This window comes from Aedes albopictus, chromosome 3 (assembly GCF_035046485.1).
Source record: "Aedes albopictus strain Foshan chromosome 3, AalbF5, whole genome shotgun sequence".
Classification (NCBI taxonomy): domain Eukaryota; kingdom Metazoa; phylum Arthropoda; class Insecta; order Diptera; family Culicidae; genus Aedes; species Aedes albopictus.
Genome location: NC_085138.1, coordinates 412,401,976 through 412,420,426, shown reverse-complemented (window position 1 = coordinate 412,420,426; position 18,451 = coordinate 412,401,976). Strand labels below are relative to the sequence as shown.

Genomic DNA, 18,451 nt, shown 5'->3' with positions numbered 1-18,451 from the left:
AACGCGTTAAAACACTTTGAAACCCTTCTGTAACCCTCGTGAAACTCACTTGAAAGCCCCCTAAAACTCCGTAATACCCTCGGACGGAACTACTCCAAGACCCCTGAAACGCCTTAAAACCCCTAGAAACATCTCTGAACCTTCTTTTGAAAGCTTCCTGAAAACCCTGGAAACCAGAACCCCTTGAAACACCCTGAAATGTCTTGAAACGCTTTGGAAAATCTCAAAAACTTCCTTGAATGTCCCCTAACCCCGAGAACACCTCTTAGCCTCTTTTAAAATGCCGTGAACACTTTGAAACTTCTCTGGAACATTGGTGAAACTCCATCGAATGCTTCCTGTAACCCCTGTAGCGACTTCAAAACCCCTTTTGAAACCCCCTATATCCACATGAACCTTTCAGAAATGTATTGGAACCCTTGGGTGGATTGTCGCAACAAATGCAGGCCTCCAAGCTTCTCGCCAAGAAGAGATCTCGTCTTGACTGCAACAAGCGCTTTTTGCATAAGCCTTGAAGATCTACTTGGTCTAGCATCGGCAGATTCCAGAGTGCTGAATAAAATTTCTCAAAGAATTATGGAGAAGCTTAGTTTAGCAGTGAAAATCTTTTACTAGAAGCCTGGAATTCTGAGTAATATTTTACCGGAAACATTGAAGAGATTTCGCCAAGACACAAGAAAGAATCATTCAGAATCCTGAACAAGTTCTCCAAAAAGAATGACACGATATCCCTCCGAAGCTTTCGAAATTTTCCAGCAAAATCTTTTTTTTTTACTAAAGTTTTGAAATGCACCTCTCAGTTGCTTAATTGTTTTGTACATCGATTCCTTGATTTTTTTTCTCTCAGAAGCATGAAAAAGTTTCTCGGTCTCGTATAGATTATTTATACAGGGTGTTAGGTTCCTGAGTGCAAACTTTTTAAAGGGTGATAGAGGACCATAAATGGAGAAAAAAAATGTTCTACGCATATGGTCAAATCTCAACCGTTACGTAGTTATTGAACTTCCCATGTTTATGACTCTTATTGGCTCAACTGGCAATAACTTGAAAATGGTCAAACTTATCGAAGTTTTTTTACCCTTATTCGAAAGATTATTGAATTTTCTAACAAATGGCATCTTTGAATCGATTGGTTTAGTTAAATAACTAAGTTTTCTAGAGCAAAATAGCTAAAAATAGTGTATTTTTATTGGTTTTTGTCAATTATCTTTGAAACATGCGTAATAAATTAAAATTCTTTCTTTTGCAAAGTTGTGGCCCCTGTTACACTCTACAATTCGTTCTTTGACACCAAACTTCTAGCTCTTATCGTTTAGTTAGAAAGAATTTTAATTTATTACGCATGTTTCAAAGATAATTGACAAAAACCAATAAAAATACACTATTTTTAGCTATTTTGCTCTAGAAAACTTAGTTATTTAACTAAACCAATCGATTCAAAGATGCCATTTATTAGAAAATTCAATAATCTTTCGAATAAGGGTAAAAAAAACTTCGATAAGTTTGACCATTTTCAAGTTATTGCCAGTTAAGGCAATAAGAGTCATAAACATGGGAAGTTCAATAACTACGTAACGGTTGAGATTTGACCATATGCGTAGAACATTTTTTTCTCCATTTATGGTCCTCTATCACCCTTTAAAAAGTTTGCACTCAGGAACCTAACACCCTGTATAGAAGCCTGGAATGGTTGTATAAAAACGCTTTCTAGCTAATGAAAAAGTTTCATGTTTCTGGAAGAACTCTCCAAAGCTTTTCCAAGCTTCTTGTGAAGCTTTCCCAAACTTCTAGAGAAACTTCCTGAGCTTTTGGGGAAGCTTTCTCAAATTTTGAAGAATCTCCCAAAAGCTAGTAAAGAGGCTTTCGCAAGCTTCTGAAAAAGTTTTCCCAAGCTTCTCGAGAAGCTTCCCCAAGCTTCTGGAGAAGCTTTCCTAAGCTTCTGGAGAAGCTTTCCCAAGCTTCTGAAGAAACCTTCCCAAGCTTCTGGAGCTCGAGTTAATAAAACAACCTCAAGCTTCTGGAGAAGCTTTCGTAGAGTACAGAGAAGCTCCCCAAGCTTCTGGAAATGATTTTCTAAGCTTTTAGAGAACCTTTCGCCTTTCACTATCGCCGTGTTTACGTTGTGATTTCAGTTTCGCCTATTACTTTCGTAAACAAAAACACCAGGAGTGGAAGGCGTAATTCTTGTTTTGTTTCGTGCGACACAGAATGGGATTACGCCTTCTACTCAACCCGTGATTTTCAATAGTTAGAAAAGTGATATCAAGTCAAGGAAAGTTTGTGAGTATTTAGTAGGAAAACTTAGCATCTTTGCACTCTTATAATCACTTAAATTATGTACATTTTGTCAGTTACGTCCTTTTCGCGAATTTCTCCGGACTTACGGCAAAAACAAATGAAAGTGTCCAAAATATATTGGCGTAACGCTGTGTCCAAAATACGTTGGTTCACCTATTCTTCAAAGATCACCGCTGGATGGAGTGGTCCTAGGAAGAAGACTATCGGAGGAGTAACATTAACTTTCTTAGCAAAGTCACTCCCAACATATTTACTTCACATTTATTCTACATAATATACTGAGCGATTGGTACGAGATGTCTCCTTTCTATGAGTGACGATTCCCTAACCTCAAATCTACCTGTGCACCAAGTATAAATTCTTGAATTTTTTGAACAAACTTGCTTGTACTAATTAGAAAATGACGAGAATAGCTTCTTTCACTCATTACTATTTCGATTTTGATCATAAATTCCCTACAAATGAAGTTTTAGGGTCGGTGCACAGGTAAAAGTGAGGTTACGCGACGCCACTGCTTTCTATATATTTATTGTGGCATTAATATGTACAGCAAAATGCTGCACAGTAGGCCTGGCTGCTTCACTTCTTGTATTGCATCCCCAATGTGCTGCTGCAAGCATTGATAATGACAAGAAAAATGATAAAGGTAGTCGAGTCTAAAATTTTTAAGAATTCTTTCAAAGAATGAGGCGCAGATCTTAACGCACACCACCCCTCATGGAGTTCTAACTTCAAACCATGTAGCCGCGGGAACACTCTCCAAAACATGATCGACCAGTCAAACCCAATTTTAATGAACGACGACAACAATAAACTCCTTAGGTGGGAGGGACTCATCAATCGACCTTACGCTCACTACAGCGTTCGTGGCGAGGAAAGCCAACTGTTTCGTTCCAGAGGAAGAGTTTGGCAGCACACGCATGGCCATTCGATTGGTAATCACTAATGCGATTCCGAGGACTAAAACGAAGTTCACCAAGATCAACAAGGAGAGCCTGGTAGATCACCTTAACAGTATTAGACTGCAAATCATTTACTCCCCATTAGAAATGGTTTCTGTAATCGGAAAAGCAGTGAAGGGCGCCTCGTTAACCTCCAAGAACGAAAAAGTAATCATCCTCAAACCCTATTGGATGGACGACATCGGGATCCTCTTTGCGGACAAGAGAGAAGCGCTTCAGACAACAACTGAAACAAAACACAAGCGAACTACTTCCGTCTCCAGAAAGACGGAATGGTTCAGAAAAACCAAACGTGGATACGTCAGGGAGTTAACCGAAAAAATAAATGAAACGAAACTTGCGCGATAGCTCTGGAACCTGGTGAAAGGAATAAACACAGCGCTCACAGGGAAACACAAAAAGCTGGTGGATCTCACCGATGAAGAAGGTCAAAAACTCATCATCAGCTATGTTGTGAACTCCATCCACCATGCGAAAGCGACGGAGGTTTTTGTAATTTTCATTGACGTGATTAAAACTTTCGGTTCAGTCAAGATATATGCGCTGCTGGAAACACTGGTGAAGGCAAAAATAGGAGGATGAGGTTTCGGAAGGTCTTCCACAAGGATGCCCGTGATCCTTCGTATTGATCAACCTTTACAGGCTGTAAATTACAGCCCTACATGAACTGTCATCGGAGGAAGCCGATTTTGCGGCTATTGTCCCAGTTAAATAGGCAGCTGAACGTTGCAACAGGTTTATATAACAGATTTACGCTAAACTAGCAGTCGTACGGAACAATCAAAAGTGAAAGTCGATGGTGAAGCGATAAAACTTACACCCATACCTAGGAAACGTTCTGGATTAGGTATTTGTCTCCGTTGCAGAGAAGGTGGGTGAAAACTGTCTTGGGCTGATCAAATAACTCGGAAACACTGGTGAATATCGGGAACACGTTCATCCGAAGCTGCGTGGAATAAGATGCATCGGTTTTCGATAAGGCAGCTGCAACGAACCTCAACAAGCTTCAAATCCTACAGAATACGTATATACGCCAGGCAGTAAACTTCCTCAACTGTTATAGCACTCCTATTCACGTTATGCTGGCTGAAGCCGAACAACTTCCCATGGAGCAACGCATCGAAGCGCTTACCAAAAGGGAACTTATCAGGACCTTGTGGTACAAGACACTGCCAATGAAGTTAATCGGCAACAAACTGAGCCTGGAAATAGGAAATGAACCTCACCGAGATAGCTGATAAACACGTAGACCTTCTCTATCATGTCCACCATGTTGTTCCTGAAGCGAATGCAAATAGTTCGAAAGAAAGGAGTGCGGTAGAGTCGCTAAAATCTGGCGAACGCTGGTCAAGGAAACAATGAACACTGAGCATGAGCATGAGCATTGGTGACTGTACATTTCGTAGTTGCTACTCCGTGAATTGAACAGAGAACCAATAGGCTTGGGGCTTGGGATTTGCCACCATCCTCAGTGTACACGTTTTGAGAGCCTAACTTTATAGGGTCAATAACGGCGCTGGCTACGTCCTTACGGTCTACCGGGAAAGGGAAGGAATGTTAGTTCGACAACCGTTGCTACTACAGGTTGTATGTACTACTGGACCCTCCACAGTTGTCACGGGAAGGTGTTTTGTTAGTAGGGAGGGTTGATAGTTGCATAGATCAAAGATTCACTTTGGTAAGCGATGCGATCCATGCAACCGTACAGTACACACACAAATGTGTCACCTCACAATTTGGAAGAATGGTGAGATCATGAAAATTTTAAATGGAAATTTATGGATTGAACAAACTTAGGCAAAATACTGGAGAAAATTATGAATCTAATCAGTGTGGCCAGCACCGTAAGGTCGCGGACTGTACAAAAATACAGGAGAATTTATTTAAAATAAAACAAAATAATGAAAAATTTGGCCGTCACTTGAAGTGACGAACTTTGCAGTTCTTGTTGAGTAAGTACATGAAGGATGATTTAAAGCTAATAGATACATTAACGGCGTTTATCATAGAAAAACAAGGAACAAGCTCACCGATCATCAATTCTTCACTCGAGCACCCGTAGACCTATCGCTAAAACCTATACGACATGCGACACTACTTTTCGACACTCGCATGCACAGCAAGGAACAAAACAAATCTAAAAAAACATCAATGCGTCTATTGGTTTCGTTTTCGTACGAGACAATAACAAACGCGATCGATTATGCTGCGATACTCACCCCTTACAGGAGCGATGCATGCACAGCAAGGAACAACACAATACTGAACACTAAACACCCACGCATCTATTCTCTGAGGAGGATCCGGAAGAAAGCCTGGAATATCTCCGAAAGAAAGCACGGGAAGTACTCTATGAAAAACATCGGTAATAATTTCGGCAGAAAACCCTGAAGACATTCCGGAAAAAATATTAGGCCAAAGTCCAGGGAAAAATCAGAAAAAAAACTCAAAGAGAGATTCTAGGACCAACAGCGAACGGAATTTTCTGAGAGAAGTCCCGGAAGAAACTCCGAGAGAAATCTCTGGTGACACTTCAAAAAACCTTTGGGAAGTATCCCAGCTGAAACTCCTGTAGAAATCCAGGGAGAAACTTAAGAAAAAAGCTCACGGAAATTTCTTAAAAAAATTACAGGAGAAACTTCGGAAGAAAGCACGGGAGGAACTCCTGCGGAAATTTCGTGAAAAACTCCTTAAGAAAGCCTTGGAGGAAGTCCCAAGAGGAACACCGGAAGGAATCGCGGAAAAACTTCAGCTGAAATTTAGAAAACTCCAGGAGTAACTACGCGATAATATCTGCGATATATCCCAAAAAAAACCCTTGAATTTGAAAAGGAATACCAAGAATGGCGCGAAAAATACGGAAGAAATCTTGTGATCCTGAGAGACATTCTAAGAAGTATTTCTAGAGAAGTTCCGAAAAAAAAACGTCGGCTTGTCAGAGCCCTTCTCTTGCTGCTCTAGATTCCTTCTTGATTTAACTTGCTTTTGAAATGGCCGGGGTTCTGCTAAACCAAACCAAGCTAAAAGTTCAACCACTCACAGATTAACAACAGCGAGGATTATTTGGAACCTTTCCGTACACATACTAGGGTCTGGGACCATTTGGGCAGGAGCACCTATTTTGGGCACTTGCTGCTATAACTCAGTCAATTTCAATCCGATTGACTTGAATTTTTGAATTTAGCTAGATACTGCGCCTTCCTGATCGTGTTTCAAAAATCAAGTCAATCGTTTCAAAATTGACTGAGTTATAGCAGCAAGTGCCCAAAATAGGTGCTCCTGCCGAAATAGTCCCAGACCCTACTTGCAGGTCTTCCCCAACGATCAGAGATGAAGAATACATGGAAATTATTTGAAATTATTGATATAATTACATTGTATTTCTCGGTACTTTGCACTCAGTTCACTCTGGTTGATCAAAAACATTAAAATATGATTTATAGTTCAGTGTGTCGAATTGTGAAAAAAAATCTCAATTTTTCATCGTCTATTAATCTTGTACCGACTTTTCGATCCCAATAATTGTACCATTTAATTCCGCCCTCTTTTGCTTATTCTTTGACAGGTACGCGTATTTCGACTGCCACTTGTAATCTTTCTCAGTGTCAGTTATCCACTACACTGTGTAAAACGCTTCAAACCCCCTAGGAAACATCTCTGAAACCATCTTAAAAGCTTCATGAAAACTCCGAAAACCGCTCCCAGAAGCCCTTGAAACGCTTTGAAACCATCGAAACGCTTTGAAAAACCTCTAAAACTCACTTGAAATTTCTCTAATCCCGAGAACCCCTCCTAAACTTTTTCTGAAATGCCCTGAAATTACCTTGAATCTTCTCTGTAACATTGCTGAAGCTTGCACTATTAAGTTTCTTGAAACTCCTATCTTTCGAAACCTGGTGAAAGCCCTTGAAGTCACCTGAAACGTCCTGAAACGACTTGAAACCCTTCTTAACCTTCCTGAAACTGCCTAGAATGTCTCATAAAACCCCTGCAAACCCTTCCGAACGCCCCCGGTCTTTGACATTCTTTTGAAAGCTTCCTGAATTCTCCGGATACCAGCAATCTCAACGCTCCGAAACCATTCCCTGGAGTTGCAGATTCGCAAAATTCCAGATTGCTGAAAAAGTTTGTCGCTGGAGTATTGAGTGTTTTTTTTTTCATGAATTATGAAAGAGCATAGTTAATAGCATCGAAAACCTTTTTTTAAAAGCCTGAAGTTTTGGAATATTTTACCGGATGCATAGAAGAGATTTTGCCAAGAGACAGGTCTTTAATTCGGGAATGAAGCCTGAACAAGTTCTCCGACATGATAACTCTCCCTCTGAAGCTTATAAAGGTTTGCAGCAAAATTTACATTTTCACAAAATTTTGAAATGCACCTGGAAGTTGGTTGATTTTGTACATCGAAACCTTGAAAAGTTTCTCTCGGAAGCATGGAAAAGTGTCTCGGTCTCGTATTGATTTCTCACTGGAATGGATTGTACGCTTTCCAACTATTGAAAAAGCTTCCACTTCAGGTGAACTCTTTTTAAGCTTCTAAAATAGCTTTTTCAAGCAACTGGGAAGGCACTTCTAAGCTTCTAGAGAAGCTTTCCTAAGCTGCAAAAGAAGGTTTCTGAAATGTCCGTGGATAAGTCTTACTTATTTGAAGGTTGGACAAAGAATGAATTGAAAGTTTATTGAATGTCATAATCAAGTTACATTAGATTGTTTAGATTTATCAATTGCTCGGTTGCTATGATGTAACATCTCCCCCTCTAAAACAACCAATATCCTTGAAGCTTGGATGGGAGCCTAAGCAATCGTCTAGGTCGTTCCGGTGTTTCTGGGTTTGCACGAGGTTCTTCATCTTCCGATTCTGGTTCGGGTTCCACTGGTCCACTGGGTGTTCCGTGTTGTCCGTTGCCTAATGTTAGTGAATGTTCAGTCTGTGCAACCTCTGGTTGAAGACGGTGTAGTGTCTTTTTTTTTAACTCGGGTACCGGTAAGGAAGAAACTTCATCAATTGGAACCATTGGAACATCTAAACCAGCAGGTATTTGACCTTTATTTCTTGATTCTGTAGTCGGCATTTGCCGAAGACCAAATTCATCGAGGAAAACCGTGAGTGGTGAATCTTGATGTAACGGTTGCTCTTCAACTTCAACTCGATTTCGTAGTTGATTGATGTGCGACCGGATCAGTCGACTATTTCGATTCAGCAAAACATTGTCACCGTATCGCCTTGTTTGAAGCATCTTGGAGAATCCTGACGGTTGGTAGCACTTCCCTTCCGCTCGACTTTCTTGGACTGCTGCTGACGTTCTGGAGGTTTCAAAAGAGCTGCTACTGTTCGCATTGACCTTCCTAGCATTCTTTCAGCGGGTGACTGTCCGTCAAGATCCGGTGTTGGAGTGGAACGGTATACGGTTAGAAACGTCTGAAGTGAATCTTCTAGGGACTCTCCTCCTGAGCAAATCTTCTTCACGCTTCTTTTGACGGTGTCCACAAAACGTTCAGCCAATCCGTTTGATTGCGGGTGGTATGGTGCCGTGCGGATGTGATGGATTCCAAAAGATTCGCAGAATTTCCGGAATTCAAAACTGGTGAATTGTGTACCATTGTCACTTACTACGGTCTCAGGAATTCCAAACGTAGCGAACATCTGTTTGAGGTGCTTGATAGTAGCTTTTGCAGTCGTCGACTTTGTGAGAACTATTTCGGGTCATCTGGAAAAGGGATCAACGACCACCAGAAAGTAGTTGCCATCAACCGGTCCAGCGTAGTCGATGTGTATACGTGTCCACGGTTTCTCTGTTTTGGGCCATGGTTCTGGTTTCGCCTTGACGGGAGCCTTAGCAGCAGTAGCGCAGTGACTACAGCGTCGAACATAGTCCTCGATTGCACCATCCAGTCCAGGCTAGTAAACGTAGTTTCGTGCGATAGTCTTCATACGAACCATTCCGGGATGTCCTTGGTGGAATTGATGCAGCAAGCGTCGCCGAAAAACTTCTGGAACGATCACCCTTTCCTTGAACATCACGCATTCGCTGATAATACTGAGGGATTCACGTCGATTGTAGTACGGAAGAGCAGCTTCGGCAAATTGCTTTGGATTAGCTGGCCATCCATCAACAATGTATTTCTTGACTTGTTGGAGAACTTCGCATTTACTCGTGGCATCTCGGAGCGCTGGAAACGAAACTGGAACTGCTTCGATTGTGGTGTTGAGGATACTTGCCATGTCTTCTTCGAGCGAAACGGCAGCAATGATGTAGTCTTCCTCTGGGCGCAAGCTTCTATCGATAAGGCGGGAAAGCATGTCAGCACATCCAAATTCGTTTGTTGAGACGTACTGAATGTCGAAATCGTAATTCAGCATGATGAGGGCCCAGCGCTGCAAGCGATTTGCCGTGTGCACCGGAATACCCTTTTTCGATCCGAAAATTGACAGAAGTGGCTTATGGTCCGTCTGGAGTGTGAATCTTCTACCCAACAGCATCTTGTGGAATTTGGTTACTCCGTAAACGAGGGCTAGGGCTTCTTTTTCCGGTTGTCCATAGGCTTGCTCAGCAGGGGTGAGAGTGCGTGAAGCGTGTTGAATAGCTTTCATGCTACCGTTCGGAAACTTGTGGAAAATTACGGCACCGATTCCAGTTTTTGATGCATCTGCAGCTACGACGATTGGGAGTTTCGGATTGTAGTGGGTCAGGAGAAGATCGGATTTCAGCACTTCCTTGAATTGTTCGAATGATCGCTGGCAATCGGCACTCCAGTTCCACTTGACGTCCTTGCGCAGCAGCTGATCCAGGGGATGACGCAGCTCGTGAATATTCCGTACGAATTTGCCATAGTAATTCACGGCGCCAAGATAGGACCTCAGCTCGGATACGTTCGTTGGTGGGGGAATGCTCGAGATTGTTTCCACTTTCTCGGGGTCAGGGCGGATACCATTGCGATCGGTGATGTGGCCTAGGTAACGGACTTCAGTTTGGAAAAACTTGCATTTTTGAATTTTCAGATGAAATCCGCAATCCGTCAGTCTTTGCAGCAACTTATTCAGCATGAGATTTCCAGTCCTTGCTGAAGATGATGATGTCATAGATGAAAGGTCGTACTTCAGGAAGATCCGCGATGAGACTTTCTATCATTTGTTGGAATGCCCCTGGCGCTGATTTGACTCCTGGGGCCAGGCGGTTGAAGCGAAACAATCCTCTATGCGTGTTGATCGTCAGAAGTTGTTTAGAATCTTCGGTTACTTCGCATTGAAGATACGCATCGGACAGGTCGATCACACTGAAGACTTGACATCCTGCCAGCTGGGCAAAAATTTCTTCTGGTACCGGCAGGGGATAGTTGTTGGCTTCCATAGCGTTGTTCAGGCCTGTCGAGTAATCCACGCAAATGCGAACTCTGCCATCCGGTTTCTTCACAGCTACGATGGGGACTGCCCACTCCGAGAAATCCACAGGTGTGATTATTCCTAGGCTTTGAAGACGATTGAGTTCAGCATCAACCAACGGTACGGAATGAAACGGAACGGGTCGTTTTGGGCAGAAAACTGGCTTACTTCCGGGCTTGAGATGCAGCTGTACCTTAGTGCGGTTGCACAGTCCAAGGGTCTCGTTGAAAACTTCTTTGTGCTTGAGTTTCAGCTGCTGAATCTCTCGATCGATTTCACGTTTGGAAGGCATCACGATTTGATTGCAAATGGAATCAAACGGAATTGACCAGAAGTTGAACAAGTCAATCCATTCAATGCCCATCAGATTCAGATCACGTACGGATGTGACGAAACATCTGCCTCGCTTCGTTTCTCCTTTGATGGATACTTCACATTCAAACTCACCGACTAGAGATAGTGGATCACCCGATGCGTTTGAGGCTTGGCTTGATGATGGATTGATCGCCGGCTTGCCGAGTTGCTTCCAGACAGTTTCCGAAACAATGGAGATGTCGCTGGCCGAATCGATTTGAAGAGGGACTGGTACTCCGTTGATCGCCACGGTAACGAACTTCCGCTTGTTTTCCCGGTGTTCAATGTGGTTGACAACGAACACGCCTTTGGCTTCAACACTGGATTTCCCCTTCTTTCGCTTCTTGCTGATGGTTGATGGTGTGGTCTTAGCCGGATTTGATGATTTCTTGGAGCAGGAACAGTATCCTTCCTTATGGCCGACACGGTTGCAGTCTCTGCAGAGGTGGTTGTTGAAAACGCATTCCTTCACAAAGTGCATTTGGCCGCACTGCCAACAAGGTGTCTTCGGCTTCTTACTTTCTGACTTCGAGAAACTGTTCTGAGACGCTGAACCCTTCCTGTCCCTGATGGCGTGAACCGCTGACTTCGAACTGGTTTGCTGTTCGATGATGCTTGTGTCTTCCTTCAGGTTGATGAGGCGTTGATACTCGTCAATTAACGACTGGAGAGTGGCTGGTGCTTCAGGTTTCTCATGTTCCAGGATCGAAAGAAGTCTTGCTCGAACATCGGCGTGTTTTGAGGCTTTGAGTCCACTGACGAACATGAGGCATTTGAAATGGTCCAGGGTAAGGTTTTGGAATTGAAAATCTTCACAGGCTCGGTTGACATGTCCACCACAGACAAACAGACGGAACACTCTGATAATTCCCATCGTACTTCGATTTAACGATCTTTTTCAAAATTTGATAGTTGGCCAACTACCCACCTGTGGTGCCCACATCGTTTTTGTTCGAGTTTGACGTTTGCTCACTACCGCCACCTAGTTGATGGTCGGCCAAACTTAGTAATTTTAGCATTGGGCGAATATGTTTCCGTGACTATGATTTGAATCGAAAAATGTTCGAAGTGTTACGTCTGTTTGTCTGTGTGTCCACCATAGCTGATAATATCTTCAGATTCACTCTTCACCAACTGGAGACATTGGAATACTCTTCCGGAACGTGGAGACTTGATTTTCAAAGATTTTCTTCAGAATCTTCACGGTGTCTTCAAACGTCACGTCTTTTGGAAGCTTCGGGAGTATGTAATTGATGTAACGGCTATGCGAAGGAGTATCCAGCTTCCGGAGGAGCAGGCGAACTTTTGCGGCGTCTTCCAGCTGGCGGGCGTCATTCTCGAAGAGGTCTTGATAGCGGTCAAACCAACGTCCAAACGTCACTCCGTTTTCTTCATCGAAGGCAAACTCGGTTATGTTTGAGGACAGGGACTCCAAAATCTGCTCTTGAGATTGAACCTGTGGAAGTGCTTGCTGCTGCTGTTGTGCCATCTGCTGTAGAAGCTGGGCCATTTGAAGAATGACTTGCTGGATTTCAGGAACGGCGTTATCTCCTTCTGGCATTTTCGTGAGTTCTAACTTCTCGTCGCCAATTGAAATGTCCGTGGATAAGTCTTACTTATTTGAAGGTTGGACAAAGAATGAATTGAAAGTTTATTGAATGTCATAATCAAGTTACATTAGATTGCTTAGATTTATCAATTGCTCGGTTGCTATGATGTAACAGTTTCCCAAGTTTCTGAAGAAGCACTTTAGAAGCTTTTGGAGAAGCTTTTCCAAATTTCTGGAGAAACTTTTCCTAGCTTCTGAAAAAGTTTTCGCAAACTAATAAAAAAGCTTCAAAGGTCTAGAAAAGCTCTCGTACGCGCCAGATTAGATCCCCCCAAGCTTCTGGAGAAGTTTTATTAAGCTTCTGGAAACTTCTAAAGCTTTTCTAAGCTTCATGAGAAACATTCCAATGCTTGTGGAGAAGCTTACCAAAGCTTCTGGAGAAGCTTGCCCAAGCTTTTCCCAAGTTTCTGGAAAAGCACTTTTGTAGACATTTTTCGAAGCGTTTGGAGAAGCTTTACCAAATTTTCGGATAAACTTTTCCTAGCTTCTGAGAAGCTTTCGCAAACTAATAAAAAAGCCTAGAGGGTCTAGAAAAGCTCTCGTACACGCCAGATTAGCTCCCCCCAAGCTTCTGGAAACTTCTGAAGCTTTTTCTAAGCTTCTGGAGCAACATTCCAATGCTTGTCGAAAAGCTTACCAACGCTTCTGGAGAAGCTTGCCCAAGCTATTGGAGAGGCTTCCTTAAGCTTCTGGAGAAGCTGTCTCAAGCTTTTGGAGAGCCTCAAAGCTACTGGAGAAGCTTACCAAAGCTTCCGGAGAAGCTTACCAAAGCTTCTGGAGAAGCTTTTCGAAGCTTTTGGAGAAGTTATCTCTAGCTAATGAAAAAGCCTGAAGCTTCTGGAGAAGCCCTCGTAAGTTCCAGAGAAGCTTTTCCAAGTTTCTGAAGAAGCACTTTCGAGTTCGAGAAGCTTTCCTTAGCTAATAAAAAAACCTCATGCTTTTGTAGAAATTCCCGTTAGCTCCTGAGAAGCTTTCCTAAGCTTCTGGAGAAGCTTTCCCAAGCTTCTGAAGAAGCTTTTCGGAGCTTCAGGATTTGTTTTAAGCTTTTGGAGTACCTTTTGCAACACACCAAACGCTTTCAGCAATATTTTGCTGAATTTTGTCGAGCTGAAAGATCCAGCAAAACTTGTTGCTGAATTTTCAGCAAAGTTTGCTGAATTTTAGCAAAATGTTACAGGTGATCAGCAGAGTTTACTGAACAAATTAGCAAATTTTGCTGAATTTCAGCAAATTTTTTGCTGAAACTTTCAGCTCGGCAAAATCCAGCAAAATTTTGCTGAAACCCTCAATCGATTTTTGGTGTGAAGCTTCTGGAGAAGCTTTCTCATGCTTCTGGAGAACTATTCCCAAGTTTCTGGAAAAGCTTTCCCATGCTACCTGAAAAAAATTCCCAGGCATCTGGAGAAGCTTCTTCGAACCCCGGGAGAAACTTCCCAATATAGTTAGAAAAGTTTTCCTAAGCTTCTAGAGAAAAATGATCGAACTTCCAGAGAAGCCTTCTCAAGTTTGTCACATAACTTTTCCAAGCTACCTGTGACACCGGAGCTTTACGGTTTTCGGATGTAGAAAACATACACTGTAGAACTGTGGTCTAGAACTAACTTTATTACTAATGCTAAGCCTTATATATATGAATGAATGTACAATACATTCTACCTGATTTGACTCATTATCTTTTGGGTCCCTTTCTTATTATCTCTACTTTGTTATCGCCGCCACTATCGGTGCGTCACTATTTTCATTACAATTTATGGGTCTCTTTCTTGGTCCTTCGTAGAAGATTAGTTTATGACGTAATTGTCTTGGGTAGCAGAGAATTATCAACTATGCGCATATTGCAACTAACAATATGCCATGCGGTGCGCTGTATAACTTAAGGAAAATGACAACTTGAGTTTGAAATGCAAATTGATTGATTCGCGTTCGTTACATTCCGGACCCCGTAAATCTACTAGATTTACAATAATAATTGTCGATAAGCGATTTATTACTTATTATATGAAATGATATTAATATTGTCTTTTTACTTAGGACTAGACATTTGTGTTGAATTTTGGATACACATTTCCTCTATACAGGTTCATTTCTGTTTCTTCTGTTTCATTGTTTGGTTGTTGATTCTCTTCTGAACATCTATTATTTTCCATTTTGTTTACCGTCTCCCTTCTAATGTTTTTATGCGACAAAAAATTAGTTAATGAGTCCCAGAATGATGCTATTAGTTTCCAACTGATACCATAGATGTCATATAATATCTGACTATGTATGATTGTATCAACAATAAATTTTAAACCTCGAGCGAATAGGTAAATACCGATGAATGTTGACGTAGTGTTTCCCAACCATGTGCTCCAAGACAACACTTTGTTCCAGTACTTATGTATTGCACCATCAATTATTTTCTCAGATAATAAAGCATCAAATCTAAAGCCTTGAGTATTAGGATTTTGTCCAGCTAAAATTTTATAAACTACAGAAGATGCTACACGTCTTTCGCCTTGTTCATATATCATGTTCCTCATTTTGACCAAACTGTTGGAATCATAAACCCCACTCTCCATTAAGTTTGGCAATGGCGTGTATGACCAGCTGGTAACAATATCAGTTGATAGTTTACTTGGCGCAGTGGTTTCTCGTAATCTTCCATCTGTGGTGTACCATCTGCTCCCAAATTTGAATTTGGCAGGAAGTAGAGGAGTACACTCTATTTCTGTTCCTAATGTTTGTAAAACGCGTGTAACTGGAGCTAAAAACATTGACACATTATTGTAAAAAACGGGAATTTCTTGATAACATTGCTCAGTAAATCTTGGTGTAATGTAAACAGGTTTACACTCCAAAACGTGCAAAACTTCGCCAGCGACTACTGCTGTGTAACCATTTCTCTTCATTATGCTGCTGACGAATTCATTCGGGTTAAGCCTAGCCAGTGTAAGCTTAGTTTCTAAAAGAACTTTATCTAACTTACACATTTCAGCCATAACCATATTGTAAATATCATTTAAAGATTGACCAATATAACTTTCTACAAGAGTAATTTTGGAATTAAAATAAGTAAACAAATCCAAATTTTTTCCACTGTTTGCTTTTCGTGTAAATGGAGATCTAATACTCTCTGTTTCAATTATTAAAATTCTAGGATGATCAGTAGTAAATCCGTTGTAACCACAAATGCGAGTATCTTCTCGTGTTTTGATCGAAAATACTTGCTTTTCTGAAATAGTGCTGTAAACCACTGAATGAGTTTGCTTTATATTACCCTCTAAACTTGCAGTTTTATTGACAAGTCCTTCATAAATTACTTCAAATTCAGTTGTTTCACAGGACTGATTCAAGTCTACATTCCAGGTCAAATAACCTTCTTCGGAATCTAGACATGTTCCAATTGAATACGAACACATTAAACCATTTTTCAAATATATCTGATCATTTTCAAGGTCAATATTTGCAATATAGTCGTATAGAGCAATCTCGTACTCATAATAAACTAGTGCCCCAGTCCATGTATAGAATGGTGTACTATATGTGCCTCCGTTGCATGAATTTCCAGTCACGCTACCTACAATAAGCGTTTCACCCCTTGTAGTGGAATTTAACTTCAGCTCATTAATTTGTCTGTCATGAGTCAGCGATACAATTCCTAAAGCGTGTACCTTTGTACATTCTTCTGAATTGAACTCTTTGACGATGTAAGAATATCCATACTGATAATCTGAAGTATGCGAAAATGCTCCACAATGTCTTATGGACCTTCGAATTATTACCTTACATTGAAGAACTTTAGTTAAACTTTTTACATTCCTTTGTAAAACCTGTATTGTTATTTCTGTTGAACTCAAATTACTTTTCTGAGGAATACAAGAAGCTACATCAAGAAGCGAGTAACTTGTCATGTTTACCTCTGGGTTGGCACAATCAAATGCTATCAATCCTCTAGTTTCGAAACCAAAGATTAATGTAAACATGTATACAAGCAACATAAACGATATGAAGTTACTAGGATTTTTTGTTCTTATGGTTTTATTCGAACGTAGATTGCACATTTCTTCATGATCATCTTGATTCGGGATTAAATCTGGTGAATCTAGTTTCTTCGGTTCTGAAAGTGGAATTGTGTCATGACTTCCTTGAAAGTTTTGAGTTTGTTGAAATAAATCATCATTTGTTTCTAAAGATGGCTTTGGCTTTTGAATTTTCCGAACATCTAAAACTGCCACTTTGACGGCTGGTCTTTCATAAATACCTTTAGATGTTTTAATTTCAGCAGATCTTACTTGTCCATCTTTAGCCATTCTAACACTGATTACTCGACCTTTCAGCCATGTTCCAGGAGGTGCCTTATCATCAGTTATTACAACAATATCGTCAACTTTAATAGGTTCAATTTGATTAGTCCATTTATTTCGTTTCAACAATAATGGAAGGTACTCTTTCGTCCACCGATCCCAAAAATATTTCCCATAGTTTTGAACCTTTTTCCAATGATGTTTTTCTAAGTGAATTGCAGTTGGATCATAAGGTGGTACATATTCTCCAGCACGACCAATTAGAATATGAAATGGTGTCATTATTTCGTCGTCGATATCTTCTACTGGTATGTGTGTTAATGGACGAGAGTTTAGAATAAATTCTACTTGGATCAGAGCAGATCTTAAAATTGCTGGTCGTGGTAAACGACTACCATACTGCTTCAGCATTTTATATAGCGATAACTTTATGATTTTAATAAGCCTCTCCCATACTCCGCCGAAATGGGATGCCGCGGGAGGATTGAATGTCCATTTTAAGGCTAATGCTGCCGCATCACCGTTTCTCATTCTTTTATCAATATTCACAATTAGTTCTTTTAATTCATTGTCAGCTCCAACAAAGTTGGTGCCATTATCGCTGTAAAGGTGCTTAATTTTTCCTCTTCTGTTTTGAAAATTACGCAAACAGACAATAAAAGAATCTGTATCTAATTTCTCAGCCATTTCGATGTGAACTGCTCTACTAGACATACATGTAAAAATCACACCCCAACGTTTTTCTCTTGATCGTTTTACTGCAACTTCAAATGGACCAAAGTAATCCACTCCAGTATGCGTAAATGGATACAAGAAAGATTCGGTCCGATAATCTGGTAAGGGTGCCATCATGGGTGGTACTGGTTTTGCGTTAACAATAATGCATTCTTGGCAATATTTCTTGACCTTTTTCAAAAGTGACCTTTGTTTAATAATCCAAAACTTTTGAAGAATAGCTGCAATCACGACATTGTCATTCTGATGCAAATACCGTTCATGATATGTCTTTACAATTAAAAAAGAAATATTATGTTCATATGGTAATATAATTGGCTTTCTTGCTGATTCGGGTATGCTTCTTGCGTGTTCCAATCTTCCTCTTGCTCTGAGTACTCCATGATTATCAAGCATTGGACTCAATTTTCGTAAGTTGCTGGATTTTTCAATTTCTTTACCTTCTTTCAGTAATGTTACTTCCTCTGCGAAACAATCCCATTGAGCTTTTTTGAATATCGCGTTTTCAACCCATTTTACATCATCATAATTAGTGCTACGATCAAAATCTGTTTTATTTTTAATCCAATCGGTAAACTTTTTTATTATTAGAGTTCGCTTAACCAAACGCCACCAGTCCGAAAAATAATCGTCCTGAATAAAAGAGTAAGGATGTATTCTTTGATGAATGTTTACATAGTTTTTCAGCTCTTCATCAGTTTCCATACTTACTGTCCAGTTTGGCCAATAACTTTCTGATTTTCTTAAAAACGATGGTCCATTGAGCCATAATGATGCTCCCTTTTTAATTTTTGTACCTTCATCAGCAGGGTTTAATGATGATTTT

At 40.7% G+C, this 18,451-nt stretch overlaps 3 protein-coding genes across 3 annotated transcripts in view; all 3 read right to left on the bottom strand.

Moving 5' to 3' along the window:
* LOC109622238 (polycomb protein Asx) overlaps positions 1–18,451 on the bottom strand; it is a 67,040-nt gene that overhangs the window by 43,066 nt on the left and 5,523 nt on the right. The gene's annotated exons all lie outside the window — the stretch shown is intronic.
* Positions 8,965–11,761, bottom strand: LOC134291027 (uncharacterized protein K02A2.6-like). The gene is made up of 3 exons (XM_062858285.1): positions 10,381–11,761; positions 9,265–10,322; positions 8,965–9,159 (listed from the first exon to the last, which is right to left on the bottom strand). Exons 1-3 carry the CDS (start codon positions 11,759–11,761, stop codon positions 8,965–8,967), a joined length of 2,634 nt encoding a protein of 877 aa, XP_062714269.1.
* On the bottom strand, positions 12,116–12,556 carry LOC134291026 (uncharacterized). The gene has a single exon (XM_062858284.1). It carries the CDS (start codon positions 12,554–12,556, stop codon positions 12,116–12,118), a length of 441 nt encoding a protein of 146 aa, XP_062714268.1.